The 18148-nt window shown below is 38.8% G+C and overlaps 1 protein-coding gene and 1 non-coding gene across 3 annotated transcripts in view; one reads left to right on the top strand and one right to left on the bottom strand.

The window, feature by feature from the left end:
* The window catches only part of RFTN2 (raftlin family member 2), a 66525-nt gene extending 62806 nt beyond the window's left edge, over nt 1-3719 (top strand). For both annotated transcript variants that reach the window (XM_026492253.4, XM_048213999.2), the window contains one exon: nt 2388-3719. In XM_026492253.4, coding sequence (XP_026348038.1) covers nt 2388-2660 — 273 coding nt within the window. In that variant the 3' untranslated portion in view covers nt 2661-3719. The remainder of the gene's footprint in view (nt 1-2387) is intronic.
* Nucleotides 1-17040, bottom strand: part of LOC113250623 (uncharacterized) — an 87366-nt gene extending 70326 nt beyond the window's left edge. Inside the window, exons 1-2 of the transcript XR_006408761.3 lie at nt 16849-17040; nt 15050-15116 (exon numbers count right to left, since the gene is read on the bottom strand). This is a non-coding gene — a transcript (uncharacterized LOC113250623). The remainder of the gene's footprint in view (nt 1-15049; nt 15117-16848) is intronic.
* Between the last annotated feature and the right edge of the window lie 1108 nt (nt 17041-18148).

Here is an 18148-nt window from a genome sequence, read left to right as displayed (position 1 = left end):
GTCAGATTTTCTACACTGAACGTGTATTATTTTTGTAACTGAAGGAAAAATGTATTTGGGAAACACACAAATCTTTGACCTTAAATCTACTCATATTTTTGCAGCTGTGGGTAATACAGTGTGCAAAGAATGAGATAAGATACTTGGGATCCAGTCTGAGACCAGCCATTCCCTGACCTTGGACAAATTCTGTCTTCCTTCTGGGCCTGCGTCCTACCTTTGTAGGATGAGGGGTTATAGTAGATGATCTCTCAGGACTGGTTGGGCTTCAGACTCCTACATTCTAAGTTATGAGAACATTGCAATTTGATCTGTCGGGGACGCAATAGCTATGCTGAAGATGTACTTATTAAGAGTCATATGGTAAAAAAGAAAAAGAAAATAGACTTACCATGCTAGGTACTCTGTCATCTTCTAATATTTGAAATTGACATTCGGTGGCTGCTCACTTATTAATACTTATCTAAAAGTAAATTACTAAGAATATATTATTCTGAATAACACCCACATTTTACTAAGAAAATTCTCATTGAGTATGTGAGAATTGGCCTCTACTGGCTGGCATACAATAAGGAATTTATTTAAAAATTTACATTTGGCCCTGTTGCTGTTGAGGAAGGAAAGATCCAGGCAGCCAAGTGCTCCCAGGCATCCCTGCCTTCCTATTTTCTCCCAGTCAACATTGAGAGGTCATTCAGGAGTGAATGCATTCTTTATGCACATGGTAAAGGGAGCCAGCAGTCAGGCTTGAGAAAGGAGCCCAGTCTGTCAGTACCCATCAGCCCTTCCTGCAGCCATAAGGCCATATCCTCACTGACCAGTGCCAGAGAGAATGTACCATTCTCAAATCCAGCACCCGAAGAATAAAGCTGTCAGGTTCCACTATTTGTATTAAATTCAATACTTCTGGTGAATGAGAATCAAAAGGAAAAGGATTTGAGATCTGATATTTGCATTTGGTGAATACAAGGGGGCCCATGGAAGTGTCACCACCGCAGCTATGTCTGACTCAGGACCACGAAGGCTTTTGTTGAGGCAGGACCCGCTTGTTCCCTTGAACTTGCCCAAGGACTCCAATAACTCGGCCAAGACAAAGAACTTTCAACACACGCCTTTCTATGCACCATGCTGAGTGCTGCTTCTTCCTATACAAACAATGTCATAAACAGTGGTTACGTTCCATGGTAGCATATTAAATCTAATTTAATAAAGCTTTTGTTTGCTTTGTGTATTTGCCATGAAAGCTAATAGAAAATACTCCTGTATTTTATATACTACAGTTCAACAGACCTATGGGTTAACAAACTTTTATAAGACCAGCCTGGGCATCTGATCTCTACATTTTTTTTTCTAAGTTTTATCATTGTAGCTCTTGCATTTAGGAAAATACAATCCTAGTTCCTAACTAACATATAAACGAACTTCCAAGAAATAAACTCTCTGTAAATTGGGAAATTATTGTACTTTTTTGTTTATCTTTTTAAATTTTATCTTTATCATTTTTTGTTTATCCTTGTTCAGATTTTTGTACCTAAGAGTATGGGATCATATTCTAAAATGTCACGTTATCAGTATTAAAGATGCCCTTGTAGGGAAATCTCCTCAGGAGTCTGAACATCCACCTGTTGAGTTGCTACCATTTTCTCCGAGATTTCCTTTTATTGATTTATATACCTTATTTGACTTGTTACCTTGGCAAAGACCATGTCCTCTTTACTCTGAACTGCACCAAGGACATTGTCAGCCCTCAGTAAGTATTTCACAGCAAAAACATCCACAGTTTATCAGAGAGTCTGCAGAAGGCGCTGCTCCAGTCTCTGAGCATTCCGACTTTGTCAGGCGGAAACGGTCCGTAGCAGGACAAGGAGAGTGGTCTGCTTGACCCAGAACACACTCCAGCCATTCTTTCAATATAAACACGGTCAGAATTATTTGTGACTCCTCTGTGCAGTCTATTCCTACGTGAAATGGGTGTAAGGTGGCCGGTGAAGCACTTTTTCTGCTGTCTGGATCCCGACTAACACCAAGAAGAAAAATGGAACCTGTAATGTATTTCTACCCTACTTTGTTCCCCAAAGTATGATCTCAACAAGATTCTCTCTTGAGATACCACTGAGAGCCCAGACATGTACACAACCAACCTGTCAATGAGGAGAAGGATGAGCTAAGAAGCGACTAAGGGCTGTGAAACAGAGAGGGAGCTCATTCTTCCCTGGGGGGGCGGAGGGAATGTGAAGGGTGGCTCCGAGCTTGTCCTTGAACTTGAGCAGGATTTTGAAGAGAAGCAGGGAAAGGACATTTCGGACAGAATACAGTCTATGGTAGGTCAGAAGGACAGGAAAGCACCCATCTTTTTAACTCCTGGTTGCCAATCTCTTGTGTTTCAGAGGAAAGCCAGCCGGCATATAAGAGGTGAGGACAGGAACAAAGTCACCAGCAGGAGCATTGGATTGGACACAGCCACATCACAACCGGCAGAGAGCAGAAACCTGACTGAGGAGCGCCTGCTCTCTCCTTCGAGAGAGTGTTGGACGAAGGAGAGGCGGCCCACGCAGTACAGCAGCTTCTCCGGGTTGAGCAGCAGTGACAGTGTCCTACGGGAATTAGACGACGGACCGTTTGACCAGGAAGACGGAGTAACTCAAGTCACTTGTATGTGAGCAATGAAGTAAAGCAACAGAAGGCCCTGTAAATAATTATTAAAATAATTGCCAACTGACTTTATTGCATTACTTTATCTGCATTTATGTTAATACTTTGAATTTTTCCAGACTCAGGCTTTCCTCTAATCTGCATAAACTTTGGCTCAACCGCCCAGACAAGGAAGAATAACCAACATATTTGTAAATTTAGAATCATGTTTACACTTCTCTCAACTAAAACATCTGTTTAAACAGATGTTTCATTAGGTAATTAACCAATAATCTACTTCAGTTTCTCATGAATGTACAAGATGTACTTTTTTTTCAGTTCCTGGTGAGAAGACTAAATATATCAACCAGTATTTTGCCTAATTAGAAAGTTCTCAGAAAGTCAGAATCTTACTTAAGGTAAAAAGGAATCTCTCTCTCTTTAAATTCTTCTCTTTCACATACATGTAAAGGGCAAATTAATGAAATACCTATTTCCTGAATATAACAATTAATCCAAATTTTGTCTTTTTTAATGACATGTATATACAAAGCAAGCTCCTGTTTGTTAAAATATTCTTCAGAAACATCCTTTTTGTATGTCTTTGCTTTTAAAGAAAGGGTCACCATGTTACCAACCCCATCCTGACTCATCGAGCTTAAACTTTATTGCTTCAAATAGCCTAGAAATAGAGCTAAGGAGCATCCCTCAAAATTCAATATGAAAAGAACCCACAATCTCAACATTCAAAAACCTTAGTAAAATGAAAGAATTTTCTTCACTTTAAATTGCAAGAATAGAAAGGTACTACTCATAGCTCCATGTGTATGGAGACTGATCTGTTCCATTTCTGCTTTTCTTGCTCTGCTAATAGGGATGGCTTTGCCTTACCCAGCGTTTAATAGGTAAAGATTAAAACTCTACATAATAGAGGATTTTCATCTATCTATCAAAGGCTTACTTTGAAATGTGGGAATCTTCAAGTGAAACACAACCGACTTTGCCATTGATGCCTATTATCTATTTTTATTAGCATTGGTGTTGACATTATAAGATCATTTGAATAATAAAATGTCATTTGTTATTGGGCTATCGTTTTTTCTTTTAACACAAATGCTCATAATATGTTTTGTACATATGACAGATAATGTATTACATGTTATCAAATATATAGTGTAACTAAACCAGGACAATCTCCATGAAGTGTTGGTAAGATCAACATGGAATTACTCCACTTCTACCATGCAGAAGCATTACCTTTATAAGTATAAACAAACTGAAGAATATTTTGCTTAGTATTATTCTATGGAAATTGCTATCAACAATATTTGCAGAAATTTTTTTGTTTTGATTTTGAGATGAACCTGAGTCCCATATTCAAGGATTGGTGAGTTTTGAGTAGAAACAAACATTATTTCTGGAGCCCACAAAATGCCCTGAGTTATGAAACACAGGGAACGTTCTCAGGTCAGTGATTCCAGTGCCAGGATCTACAAGAGACTCCTGTGTCATTTTTGTCAGCATACAGAAGAGATTTGAAGTATTAAAAACAGAGCTAGAAATTTCTATTTCTAATTTAAAGGAAAACTCAGGGATAGATCACTTAATTTTTTTAATTTGTGTTAAACATTTTTTTTTTACAGTTTGCTTTTAAGTGTTATTTCTTCTTATTATAAAAACGTAGCTGTTACACCCTCAAAACCTATTTTATAAGCATTTACTCCTACAACTACCCTTAAGTTACAGTGAATAAATAATGACCAAGTGGTTCTAGAGCATCTTAAAAATAAATAAGTAGCTCTGAGTCTACTCTTTAAAAAAAAAAAAAGTAACAAAACTTGGACTCTATATGCCTAAGGAGTTAAATGTGACTAACCATTACCTACCAACTGTATATTTAGTTCTTTTCATAACACTATGTAATTCTAGGGGCCCTGTCATATGAATTACTAATACCTGTAAATTATAATGAAAAAGTATTAGGATCATAGATGTGGGTATCAAGTTCTCCCATTTTCCTTGGTGCAGTATCTCCAGGACTTCTGTCTTAGGTCTTAATGATCACCCGTTAGTTCCTTCCCATTTGGATTGAATGTCACCCTGTTATCTTCCATGGGCAACATTTTACACCAACTCCCCAGAGAAATCACCTCTGAGCTGATGAGCAGCTCTATCAATGTCACAACAATTTGCTTCAGTATAAAGTAAATGAAAAAGATAAACGGGCTTTTAAGAACCTTCAGACACCCATAAAAGCAGGAAGCAGAGCTATAGTCAATCCAAATCACAACTATGGCCAAATTATTTATCAGGAGCAGGTGTTTATACATTTGAATATAAAGGTCCCAGATGTGTTTTCATTTCTTTCATTCTGGAAGAGCTGAGAAGTGATCTCCTTTTCCTAGCCTTTCCTCACTACCTTGACTCCTCACCACCATTCCTTCGGGAAGGACTGTGGCTCTTTCAGCATCAGGCTAAAAAAGATTTCCTTCTCTCAAATCCTCAGGGCCCCAGAGTACCCATGTATGGAAAGACTAATCAACTGAGAATTCATATGGAATAGGTACTCAAAGCAGAATGGAAAGGACAAAAAAAAAAAAAAAAAAAAAAGAGTATCTATGAACTGAAAGAGCAATAGAAATTACCCAATCTGAACAAGAGAGAAATAGACTTAAAAAAAAAAAAAAAAAAAAAAAGAACAGCCCCTTCAGGGTTTGGGGCTATAATAAAACAACAAAAGATGTAATATACTCCCATCATTAGAGTTCTGGGGGGAGGATTAGAGAAAGCAAATGGGGTGGCTGAAAATTCCCAAACCTGGTCAGAGCAAACTTACAGATTCAAGAAGGTGAAACTAATCTTTAGTGATGAAAATCAGAGTAGTGGCTTCTTCTGGAGTTGCGGGGGGTGGGGGGGGATGTTGACTTGGTCCATTCAGGCTGCTGTAACAGAACACCACAGACTGGGTGGCTTTTAAACAATAGAAATTTCCTTCTCACAGTTCTGAAGGCTCAAAGTCCAAGATCAAGATGTCCGCAGACTCAATGTCCGGTGAAAGCCTGCTTCCTTGTTCATAGATGGCTGTCGTCTTTTTTTTTTTTTTTACTTAAATTCAATTTCATTAACAAATAGTGTATTATTAGTTTCAGAGGTAGAACTTAGTGATTCATCAGTTGCATATAACACCCAGTGCTCATTACATCAAGTCCCTCCTTAATCCCCATCACCCAATTACCCCATCCCCCCACCTCCCCACCAGCAACCCTCAGTTTGTTTCCTATAATTAAGAGTCTCTTATGATTTGTCTCCCTCTCTGATTTTCTCTTATTTTACTTTTCCTTCCCTTCCCCTATGATCCTCTGTTTTGTTTCTTAAATGCCACATGAGTGAAATCATCTGATATTTGTCTTTCTCTGAATGACTTATTTCGCTTAGAATACACTCTAGTGCTATCCATGTAGTTGCAAATGTCAAGATTTCATTCTTTTTGATGGCTGAATAATATATATATTATATATATAGAGAGAGAGAGAGAGAGAGCGTGCACTTTTTTATCCACTCATCTGTCAGTGGACACCTGGGCTCTTTCCACAGTTTGGCTATTGTGGACATTGCTGCTATAAACACTGGAATGCAGGTGCCCCTTTGAATGACTATGTCTGTGTCCTTTGGATAAATACTTAGTAGTGCCATCACTGGGTCAAAGGGTAGCTCTATTTTCAACTTTTTAAGGAACCTCCATACTGTTTTTCAGAGTGGCTGCACCAGCTTGCATTCCCACCAACAGTGTAAGAGGGTTCCCCTTTCTCAACATCCTCGCCAACATCTCTTCTTTCCTGAGTTGTTAATTTTAGCCATTCTGACTGATGTGAGGTGGTATCTCATTGTGGTTTTTGATTTGTATTTCCCTGATGCCGAGTGATATGGAGCATTTTTTCCATGTGTCTGTTGGCCATTTGGGTATGTTCTTTGGAGAAATGTCTGTTCATGTCTTTTGCCCATTTCTTGACTAGATTATTTGTTCTTTGGGTGTTGAGTTTGATAAGTTCTTTATAGATTTTGGATACTAGCCCTTTATCTGATAAGACATTTGCAAATATCTTCTCCCATTCTATGGGTTGCCTTTCAGTTTTGTCGACTGTTTCCTTTGCTGTGCAAAAGCTTTTTATCTTGATGAAGTCCCAACAGTTCATTTTTGCCTTTGTTTCCCTTGCCTTTGGAGACGTGTCTAGCAAGAAGTTGCTAGGCCTGAGGTCGCAGCGGTTGCTGCCTGTATTCTCCTCCAGGATTTTGATGGATTCCTGTCTCACATTTAGGTCATTCATGCATTTTGAGCCTATTTTTGTGTATGGTGTAAGAAAATGGTTCAGTTTCATTCTTCTGCATGTGGCTGCCAAGCTTCCCAACACCATTTGTTGAAGAGACTGTCAATTTTCCATTGGATATTCTTTCCTACTTTGTGGAAGATGAGTTGCCATAGAGTTGAGGGTCCATTTCTGGCTTCTCTGTTCTGTTCCATTGATCTATGTGTCTGTTTTTGTGCCAGTACCATACTGTCTTGATGATTATAGCTTTGTCATAGAGCTTGAAGTCCGGATTTGTGATGTCACCAGCTTTGGTTTTCTTTTTCAACATTCATTTGGCTATTTGAGTTCTTTTCTGGTCCCATACAAATTTTAGGATTGCTTGTTCCAGTTCTGTGAAAAAATGCTGATGGTATTTTGACAGGGATTGCATTGAATGTATAGATTGCTCTAAGTAGCCTAGACATTTTAACAATATTTTTCTTCCAAGCCATGAGCATGGAATGTTTTTCCATTTCTTTGTGTCTTCCTCAATTTCTTTCATAAGAGTTCTATAGTTTTATAGTAGAGATCCTTTACCTCTTTGGTTAGGTTTATTCCTAGGTATCTTATGGTTTTGGGTGCAATTGTAAATGGGATCAACTCCTTAATTTATCTTTGTTCTATCTCATGTTAGTGTATAGAAATGCTACTGATTTCTGTGCATTGATTGTTATATCCTGCCAGTTTGCTGAATTCCTGTATGAGTTCTAGCAAATTTTGGGTGAAGTCTTTTGGGTTTCCACATAAAGTATCATGTCATCTGTAAAGAGTGAGAGTTGACTACTTCTTTGTGGATTCAGATCCCCTTTATTTCTTTTTGTTGTCTGCTGAGGCTAGGACTTCTAGTACTATGTTGAACTACAGTAGATAGCTGTCTTCTTGCCATAACTTCACATGGTGGAAGAGGCAAGGGAGCTCTCAGGGCTCTCTTTTGTATGGGCATAAAGCCCATTCATAAGGGCTCCACCCTCATGACTTAATCAACTACCAAAGGCCCACCTCTCAACACCATCACACTGGGAATGAGGATTTCAACATTTGAACTTTTGGGAGACACAGACATTCAGCATATAGCAACTATAAAAGGCACACAGGGGAACTTTCTGTGGGGGATGAAATGTTCTGTAACTTTATTTGGTTGAAACACAAATAAAGGGTTGAAATAACGTAAGTGTAAACAATTGTCAAAACCCATTGAACTATATACTTAAGATAGGTACATTTTACTGTGTGTAAATTGTGTTTTAATAGAAGAAATACTGATTGGAGAATTACAGAGTTGTCAGGAGGACAAGAGAACCAAGCTCAATGCTAAGCTTCCAGGACAAAGTGCAAACCTACACAAGAAAACAAGCCTGTTGAGGCACCAAGGGCCACTGCCAGGAATCCAACTGTCCAGTTCACAGCTGCAACTTTTTTCAGGACCTTGCAGTTTCCAAACCCAAATGTTTCTGCTGACATCCTTTTCAGCAAAATGACTGCCCTTTGTTCAAAGTTCTTTCTCTCCTGACTTTCTTGTGAATCGGTGTCTCACATGGGTGAGCCTATGCTCAACTTGGGAAATGAGTCTTCTGGGTTCTACAGAATGCAGAATATGAGTATTATAGGTACTAGGCAGGCAGCACTCATCAGGCTCAAGATTCCCCAAACATAGCACACATGTTTATTTATGGTGTCAAGTCAAACTTTGACTGGACCCTAAGCAAATGATCAAAAGTTAATATCACCAGTAATGGAACAAATCAACATCCTGTGATTCCTGATATATGCTGAGAAGGACACAATATCATTTGTGGCACTCCTGGCAAAAAATGCACAGCCTGAATGAAATCATTAGGAAATGTTAGATGAACCCAAACATTCTATAAAACAACTGGCCTACATAGCTTTAAAAATGTCCAGGTTATAAAAGACAAAGGATATGAAAGACAAAGGACATGAAAGACAACAGGAACTGTTGATAACTAATTGCAATACATGACCTCGGGCTGTATCCTAGATGGAGAGGAGGGGTGGCTGGTATGTCAACAGGAAGTTATATAACATAACTGGGAGTATGGCCTGCTGATTAGATTATATTGTATCAATGTTAAATTTATTTTTAAAAAATTTTTAAATATTTTATTTATTTATCAGAGAGAGAGAGAAAATAAGAGCACGAGAGAGAGCACAAGCAGGGGGAACAGCAGGCAGAGGGAGAAGCAGGCTCCCCATTGAGCAAGGAGTCCAATGGGGGGCTCCATCCCAGGACCCTGAGCTCATGACCTGAGCCAAAGGCAGACGCTTAACTGACTGAGCCACCCAGGCACCCCACAAATAGTAGGTTTCAATGAGGTTTGCTATAAAGCAGCAAACGCATGACTTAGAACGTCTTGGTTCTGGGTCTCATTTTGGGACTGACACCTGGTATCATGGTGAGATAAAGCTTATCCTGTTCACCCACTTAGTTCAGGATCCTGCATAGTCTACCCAGAATTCTTACAGCATGTTTAAAGGACCCTTAAGGATATTAAAAATACTATAAAATAATTGTATTAAATCCTATAAGATTTTCTAACAAAAGATGCCAAGCCCTAAGGAAAGGAAGGAGACTAAAACTACTGAGTGGTTCATATTTCCCAGACCAGGGGATTTCGCATGTGCTGTCTCACCCTCACCACAATCACCTACAGTCGGGTTTATTCCAGTTCACAGATGAGGAAACTGAGATGCAGAAATTTACAGCAAATAGCTAATCATGCACAGCTTTGAAGGAGAGAAACTAGAATTCAGAACTTGGCTGGATTCCAAGTCCACTGATCATGGAGAAGTGATTAGATTCTCCAACTCAAAGCAGTATCTCTACTTCCAAGAATTTCCTTTGTCCCTTTCTATTCCCTGCATTTAATTAGGAGTCATTCAAGCTATAGAGGGAATCCAATGGATAATACCATAAAGTACCAACAGAAATACCGATTAATCTGCCAGATCTTTCCTCACCACTACTAAACTGTCTACAAATCAATGTTAACAGAGACCTAAACTCAGAAACCTCCCTTCATGTCTAACCTTTCCAACTCCCTCACAAAACATCAGGCCACAAAACATGAGATTGCCAGGATGGCAAGACACTTAACGGAAAATCCACTCAACACTTTTGACTATTAGGAGGAAACTCAAGGAGGACATGTGAGTGGTCATTCCCTAGCAGTAAAAGAAAAAGAATGAAAAGAAACCTATTATTTATGAAATAGAAAAACAAACAAACAAACAAGGAACAAATTAAAAAGGAGGTCACCATCTAGGAACATAGTTGAGAAGTAATGATAGACAAGATACTACTTGTCTTCAGTGCATCCTGTCTTTGCTAGCTGTGTAATATTAGACTAGTTGCTTAACGTCTCTGAGATTTAGTTATCTGTAATACTGACTTTATGGGGCAATACTGAGGATTGCACAAATACAGCCTCTGCTACATTTTATTGTTATATACCTAGATAGCAGATTCAAAGGACAATCAGCTCTAGTAATACAGAGAACAAGTCGGGTTTTTTTTTAACTTCCTTCACCTATTAAGTCATTTCCCTGCAAAACATTATCTCAGTTGCTGAAAAAGATGTTCCAAAGCATGTACTAAGGCATAAAATGTCAATGACGCAAACCAATAAGAAATGTAAATCACGTTTTTTTTATTTTCTCATCAAAAATGGATTACTAAATAAAACAGTAAGGGGAATTAGAAGACTTGCCTGCATGGAAAGAAGTTTGAATGGACCAACGAGTTTCAATCAAGTGTTCACTGTGCCCTCCCAGTTAATCATTGCTGTCCCTGAGCCAGTAGACCTGATAGACATGTGGGAAATCAAGTCCAGGCTTTCCAACATAAGAATTTCTTTTGTTCGTTACGCAAAAAACTACTAAATACGTGTAATTTAATGGGCATGCTAAATCTTCAGGGATGAAGTTGTTTTCAAATGTGAATCGGCATCTCACATGGGTGAGCCCATGTTAAACTTTCAAAAATGAGAACCACTGGCATCATTGTAATAGATGTTAGTACAGTGATTTTCTATTTCTTAAAGCATGTCTTTTAACTTCAGTAATTAATATAAAACCAAAACACACCAAACTTGGATATTTTATTTACATTTCCTTCTTCTTCCCCAGATTAGAGGCATAGTCTAATGTTTATACATATAAAAAGTAGGTTTTAACATCTCAATATTTCTTCTTAACCATATATCATTCTTTTGAATTTGTTCTTCTGGGAAACCATGTGTGTCAAAATTTTTATTTTTTAATCCCCTCCAAAAGTATTAATTAAGATTCCATTTTTTTAAATGTCCAACTTTATGATACAGCCACAGTCTGACAATCTATGTATGTCTCTCCCTTTCTTCCCGCATATTTATGTAAAGAGATAGCGCCACAGACCCAGGCTGCGATGAATCAGATTCATCCCTTATTCCAAAATATCTTCCAAATGAATAAAAGATTTAAAAGTAAAAAACAAAACTATAAAAATACCAAAATAATATATGATCAAATACTTAAGGCCTAATTCAAAACCCAGACACCATGAAGGAAAAAACTATATAAATACCAAGACTAAATATTTACAACTTCCACCAGAAAAACACTCCATTAAAAACATCAAAAGGTAAACAAAAAACTGGAATCAAAAAGTGATCAAATGATAAAGGGCTAATATTCTAAATATACAAAGAGGTGTTAATAAAAAACAGATATATGGCCAAGTAGAAAAAACTGCCAACACCACAAATAGGTAGTTTTAAAAAACATTAATAACCAAAAAACAAGATGACTTCAACTTAATAATAAAAAACTGCGAAACACACACACACACACACACACACACACGCACAAGTCATTTTTCTTTTCACTGAGTTGGCAGAGTTTTAAAAGGATTGATAATACCGGTGTGTAGTGGAGAGGAGCAGCCTTCTTGTGGAGTGACCAGAATAGCCTGGAAGATGCAGGCCCCAGGGATGGTGGGATAAAAAGACAGAAGGGGCTGGGACACAGATGAAAGACTGGGAACTGCTGCACGAGTCTAGGACTGCTGACCTCTGATCTCGTTACAAAAAATAATAATAATAATAAATCTTATTTGGATAAGCCACTGCATTTCAACACATGCTGCCTAAGGCAATCGTACTCATACAAGGAGTAAAGCAGCGTTCCCAAGATGGTAGCAGCAATGCTCAGAAACATTGTGAGGCAGCACAGCAAAATGGAGAAGACTGGGCTTTGGAGCCAGGACTGAGTTCAGATCCTAGCCCTGCTACTTGCTCCTGTGGATGCTGAACAACTACTTTGAAGCTCAGTTTACTTGTATGTAGAAAGGGATAGCAACAAACAAATTAAGTGGTATGAAGATTAGGTGGATCGTGTGGGAATGTACCTACCACAGTTCCTGACACCAAGTCAGGTGCTCAATAAATTGAAGCCAATTTTTTTGTGTCTAATTTCAAGTTTTTGAAAAAGTTCCTTTTAGCGTGGTGAGTGAGATTACTCCTGGAAAACTCCAGATTAAAGAGAGGGCATCTTTAAAATGGGACTATCCACAAACATTTAAATATATTTCTATGTAGTTAAAAAAAAGCTTCACCACTACTTTACCAAGTATATTCGGTAGTTCACAGGATCTCCAGAAGAGCCAGAGACCCAGGATCGGCTGCTGAGTGACCGAGAGCAAATCATGTCTGCAGACAACCATGCTGGTATCACTCGGGGCACAGATGCTATTAAAGGCAGATATCTTTAATAGAAGATGGAGGAGAATATATTTTAAGAATGCTTTTTAGTTTTCAATGCAAAATTGAATGCCTTTGACAGGGATCAAGCCCTCCTCCCAAAACAGACCCCCTGTGAGAGGATGCAGATTCACTCACTCATCCACTCATTCACTTAACAAATACTTACTGACTCTCAGTCAGATGCCATGCTAGGGACTAGAGAACAAATAGGCAGCCTCGCCCTTATGGAATCAGTAGGCTAGCAGAGGAGAAAGACAGATGAATAATAATAGAAATAATTATATAATTGTAGTTGATGGAAAGAAAGAGTCTTACAGAAAGCAAAATTTGCGAGGAGAGCATCTAACAGACAAACCTAATATATTCAAGGCCAGGGAAGGCGTCCCTAAGCAAATGATATTGATAAATAATATTTCTAGTAATAGCATGTGTTTGTGTGATAAAATTATAAGCAGAGATTATTCTAAACACGAAGACCTATGAACTTTTCAGGGGTCCCAAAAAAGGTTTGAGACCTGTTAAAAAAATTAGGTGGCTGTAAAAATAATGAAAACTGCAAAACTAAAATATTTAATTAAATAGCTATAAAATATAAAATTTAACATTAGTTCCTTTCATACTCACAAGAATGTCCTTAATTTTGAAAATAATGTGTAGATTAGCTTTTCTCAATTCCAATGAATTCCAGAGAATATGTGATTATTGATGAGAAAACATAGCCAATTGTAAACTAAGTGACCAACAGAGAGCCCAATTCTTAAAATCAATTACAAAAAACTGTTCATATTTATATTTTTAAATGTAAAAATTACATTTAACGTGAAATGGGGTTACATTTTAATATATTTGGTCTTGTGCAGGGTAGACCATTACCTACAAAGATCTTAAAATTGTCTGACTTTAAGGTCTTAGCCAGCTCAGGGCACAGGATCTCAGACCATAAAAGCAGCAGACGGCTGTGTCAGGACCTGGGATTAGGGGGTACAGATGGGTCCTTAGCAGGAGATATAGGATGTTACAGGCACTGGACGAGAGTAGGCAATCGGGAACTCGCAGGATGAAACATTCTTCTCCCGTAGGTTGAGAGGACATTGACATCAAGAGAAATCTAGTCCTATCACCCTCCACCTGTCCTCCCATTCACCATCACTGCTACATTTCCAGGCCACATCTTTGGCCGCTTTTCATACTCCATTCTGATTCTAGCTAAGTAATCATTTTTATTTCTGAGTGACTATACAATGAGCTCTGGGGTTACTGGTGAGTCCTTGAATCTTGCAAATGAGTGGAGTCTGAGAAGTGGCAGAGGTAATGATGCCTTCAATTTGGAGGGCCTGACAGCCAGAAAGACACCCTTGAGGGGCGTCTCCTTCTAAGAAGGCCCTCCCTTCTGACTCTTAACACCTCACTTCACATATTGGCCTTTTGTAATGTCCCAGAAATGTGACAGTCAGTATGGTCACATTCTACTTGCTATTACCTTGCTCAATCTGAGCTCTCCTGACAGGTTCTTCTCATAGTGATTGCTGTACATCTGGAACTGGTATTTAATTATAATAACAAAAACTCAGTCTTTACCCTTGCCCTACAAGTTGGCATCTTATTCAGAAATAGCAAACCTCATTCATTCCACCCATGATGTTCTTACCACCAAGCTCATTCTGCCACATACCGTACTATATTTCCCTTGCCCCAAGCAATACTTGAAAACTCCCTCTCCTCCTAATTCCCCTAAATCACCACAAGTTATTTTAAATCCTATTGTATTAACACATTTAACTATGATCAGATGTTCAAAATAACTATACATAAATATGCCACCAAAGAAAAATGACTGATAAATGGACAGGGTATGAATAAAGCTTAGAAAAAACTTCCTATTAATGTGAATAAGCAAAAAGGATATTTTAACAGAGGTTGTTGCCAAGACCTAGCCTCTTTAACTAGACGTGATAGGACATTAATATAAGCCAGGAGAGTAGTCCTCCCTTATCTGCAGGGGATACGTTCCAACACCTCCAGTGGATGCCTGAAATCATGGAGAGTACTGAACCCTACATAGCATATTGGTTTTTTCCTATGCCTATTACCTATGATAAAGTTTAACTTATCAATTAGGCATAGCAAGAGATGAACAACAATTACTAAAACAAAGATAACAATACACTATAATGAAAGTTATGTGAATGGAGTCTCCTCTTGCACTGTCAGCAGCCTTCTGGTGATGATGTGATATGATAAAATATCTACGTAAGGAGATGAAGTGAGGTGACTAACACAGGCGCTGTGACGCAGCGTTAGGCTACTACTGACCTTCTGAAGATCCAGCAGAAGGAGAAGCATCTGCTTCCAGACCACAGTTGACCACAGGGAACTCAAACTGCAGAAAGCGAAACCACAGATAAGAGGGGACTACTGTATTATAACACACAACTGGTATGTTACTTGGTGAATTTTTGTAACTTTATAAAGGCAATTTCACAAGTAACACTAGAATGTAGAATTGAAAAACTATATATTTTAAGATATCCTGAACTTACTTAGGGAGAAATTGAAAATCTGTAGTTAAAGATGCACTTTTCCATAACTTATTCCTCTACTTTGAAGGTCAAAGACATCACGGGTTCTTTCTTCTCCAGAAATTTCATTTTTTGGTGCCCAGAAACTGTGCTGTTTACGTAGCTGTTATCTAGAGCTTATTTTATAATTTACTTTCAAGATCATAAATACGGTCCTGAAAATGCTTCATCCATTTACCTAACTAGACAGATACAAATGTCTTTTTGCCAGAAAAAAAGGCTTCTTTTAAGGGAAGCCATTCATGAAATATGTCCTCTGCATTAATAGCTTACAATATCTCAGTTTATTCACTCAACTGGACCTAGATTATCATAGACTGAATTTTTGAAGGGTGACGATTTGAAATTCTGTACTTTATATTAAATCACTTGATACAGAAACAGAGAAGGCTATAGCCAAGTGACAACACCTGCAATGAGCAATTCTGACTGAAAGCAGCACATCCGGGTCTAACTTTCAATATCCATCAGGTTAGTGCTTGGTTGTACAGGAAGCCCTGGGGAAGAATGGGTACGTTGTGAAGCTTTTGGCATACTTATAAATTAGCTAGTGAAAGCTGAAGGCAAATGGGATTTTAGCCAGTTGATGGCTGACCTATTTTTAATTTAGAATTGTAAGCAGGAGAAGGGGCTGTTTATAATCAGCCAAAATCACAGGAGTGATTAAGATATGCCCTAGAAATAAATCAGAAGTTTTGGAAGTCCCCAGACATCCCCACTATTTAGTGTACTACACTCTAAAGACTCTATTAGATGGAAAGATTTCACACAACTCCCAACCTCTAACCTGCTCCCAGAAACTAGGATAACGACTCCACTGTTAAGCTCTGCCTCCAAGAAGCACTTTGCAGCGCAACTAGAGAATCCTACCTAAAATGCGAGTTCACTTGGGTGCTTTAAGAACGGAGATTACTGGGGAGGAGTCCAGGATGGTGCCGAAGTAGGAGACCTTAATTTTGTCTGGTCCCAGGAATTCAGCTAGATAGCTATCAAATCATTCTCAGAGATCTAAGTAAAGAATAGTTGCAACCCTACAAATAGAAAAGCGACCACTTTCTGCAAGGTAGGAGGTGCAGAGAAGTGAACCTGAGGTGATAAATGGGAAGAGAGAGCATGGGGGGAGGGGCTATCGGCAAATGCTAGAGCAGCGGAGCACAAAATTGGAACTTCTGGAAGTCTGCTCCAGGAAGGGATGTTGCTCAGGAGGCTAAGTGTGTGGGGGGGTGGAACCCTCCCTGGGACAGTGTGGTCTCAGGATCCTCGTGGTCACAGGAAGACCGGGGGTGCCTGAGGGCAGCAGAGCTCCCAGGTATCAGAGCAGGGAAGCTGGCTGCAAAGAGTGAGCCCAGGAGTGGGCTCTCAGCTCGGGGTGGCCATAAACCATGATCTGCAGCCCCGTCGGGCCACTGCTCTCTGAGCAGGGGACCAGCAAGTGACAGAACCAGGGAGACCCCCTTCCTCCCCAGGAGGAGCAGTGCGGGAGTGTGCCACAGGAGTCTGCAGGGATTGGAGACTCAAAATGGGGTCGGATACCTGAGATAGAAACGCTCAGTCACAGGCCGGGTGAGCACAGAGTGCGGACAGAGACCAGGGAGACTGGAGTGATTGACTGCTTTTCTCTGAGGGTGCACTGAGGAGCGGGACCCTGAGCTCTCGGCTCAGCCGCCAGAGATTAGGAGGCCGCCATTTTCATTCTCATCCACTAAAGCTGCGCAGAAAGCCTTCAAGGAACAAAAGCTACGGAGAGCAAACTGGGCAGATGACTTAGCCCGGCCCCCGCGCAAGGGCGGAGCAATCCCAACGGGCAAAGACACCTGAGAATCAGCGCAACAGCCCCCTCCCCCAGAAGATCAGCGAGAACATCCAGCCAAGACCGAGTTTACCGATCAATGAGAACTGCCAAACTCCCACGTTAGGGGAGCACTTAGAATTCATGGCTTTTCCCCATGATTCTTTAGTCTTTCAACTTTTTAAAAAAATTTTTTTTCTTTCCTTTTTCAACCACTTTCTTATTTTATCAACTTGTTTTAAATATTTTCATTTTTACAGTTACATTCTATCCCTTCACAGTATTTAATCTTATTTTTTTTGTGTGTTAAGCTTTTCTTTCTTTACCATTTTGGGATGCAGTTTCTTTTAACAGACCAAACTACACCCAAAATCTAATGTATGGTTCTGTTCTATTCACCTATACTTTACAGGTATTCTCTTTTTTGTTGTTTGTCTTCCTTTTTTTTGTTTCCTTTTTGTTTTTTTTGTTTTAAGTCTTTTTAAATTTTCATCTTTACAGTTACATTCTATCTTTTCAATGTATTTAATTTTTTGTATATATTTTTCTTTCTTTACTGTTTTGAGATGTAGTTTCTTCTATCAAACTGACCAAAATACATTCAGGAGATAGTGTATTGCTCTGTTCTGTTCACCTGTCTGTTTACATTCCTTCCTTTTTTTTTTTTGTTGCCGGCTTTTTTTTCTTGTTTATTTTTTCTTGTCTTTTAATTTCTATTTTTACAGTTACATTCTATCCTTTCATTGTATTTAATTTTATTTTTGTACATATAAGTTTTTTTTCTTTACAATTTTGGGAACTAGTTTTCAAAAAAAACAGGCCAAAATACACACAGAATCCAGTATACTGCTTTATTCTGCTCGTCTGATTATATTCTTTTTTTTCCCCCTGGTCTTCGGGGGTCTCTTCTGATTTGTTTAGTGTTGATTTCTATGGGGTCATTGTTGCCATTTTGGTATTTTGTTCTCTCATTCATCTATTCTTCTCTAGACAGAAAGACAAGATGGGAAAACTCACCTCAAAAAAGAGAACAAGAGGCAGTAC

The sequence above is a fragment of the Ursus arctos genome, unplaced genomic scaffold (assembly GCF_023065955.2).
Source record: "Ursus arctos isolate Adak ecotype North America unplaced genomic scaffold, UrsArc2.0 scaffold_1, whole genome shotgun sequence".
NCBI classification, from domain to species: Eukaryota; Metazoa; Chordata; class Mammalia; order Carnivora; family Ursidae; genus Ursus; species Ursus arctos.
This window is presented reverse-complemented; position numbering and strand designations above follow the sequence as displayed.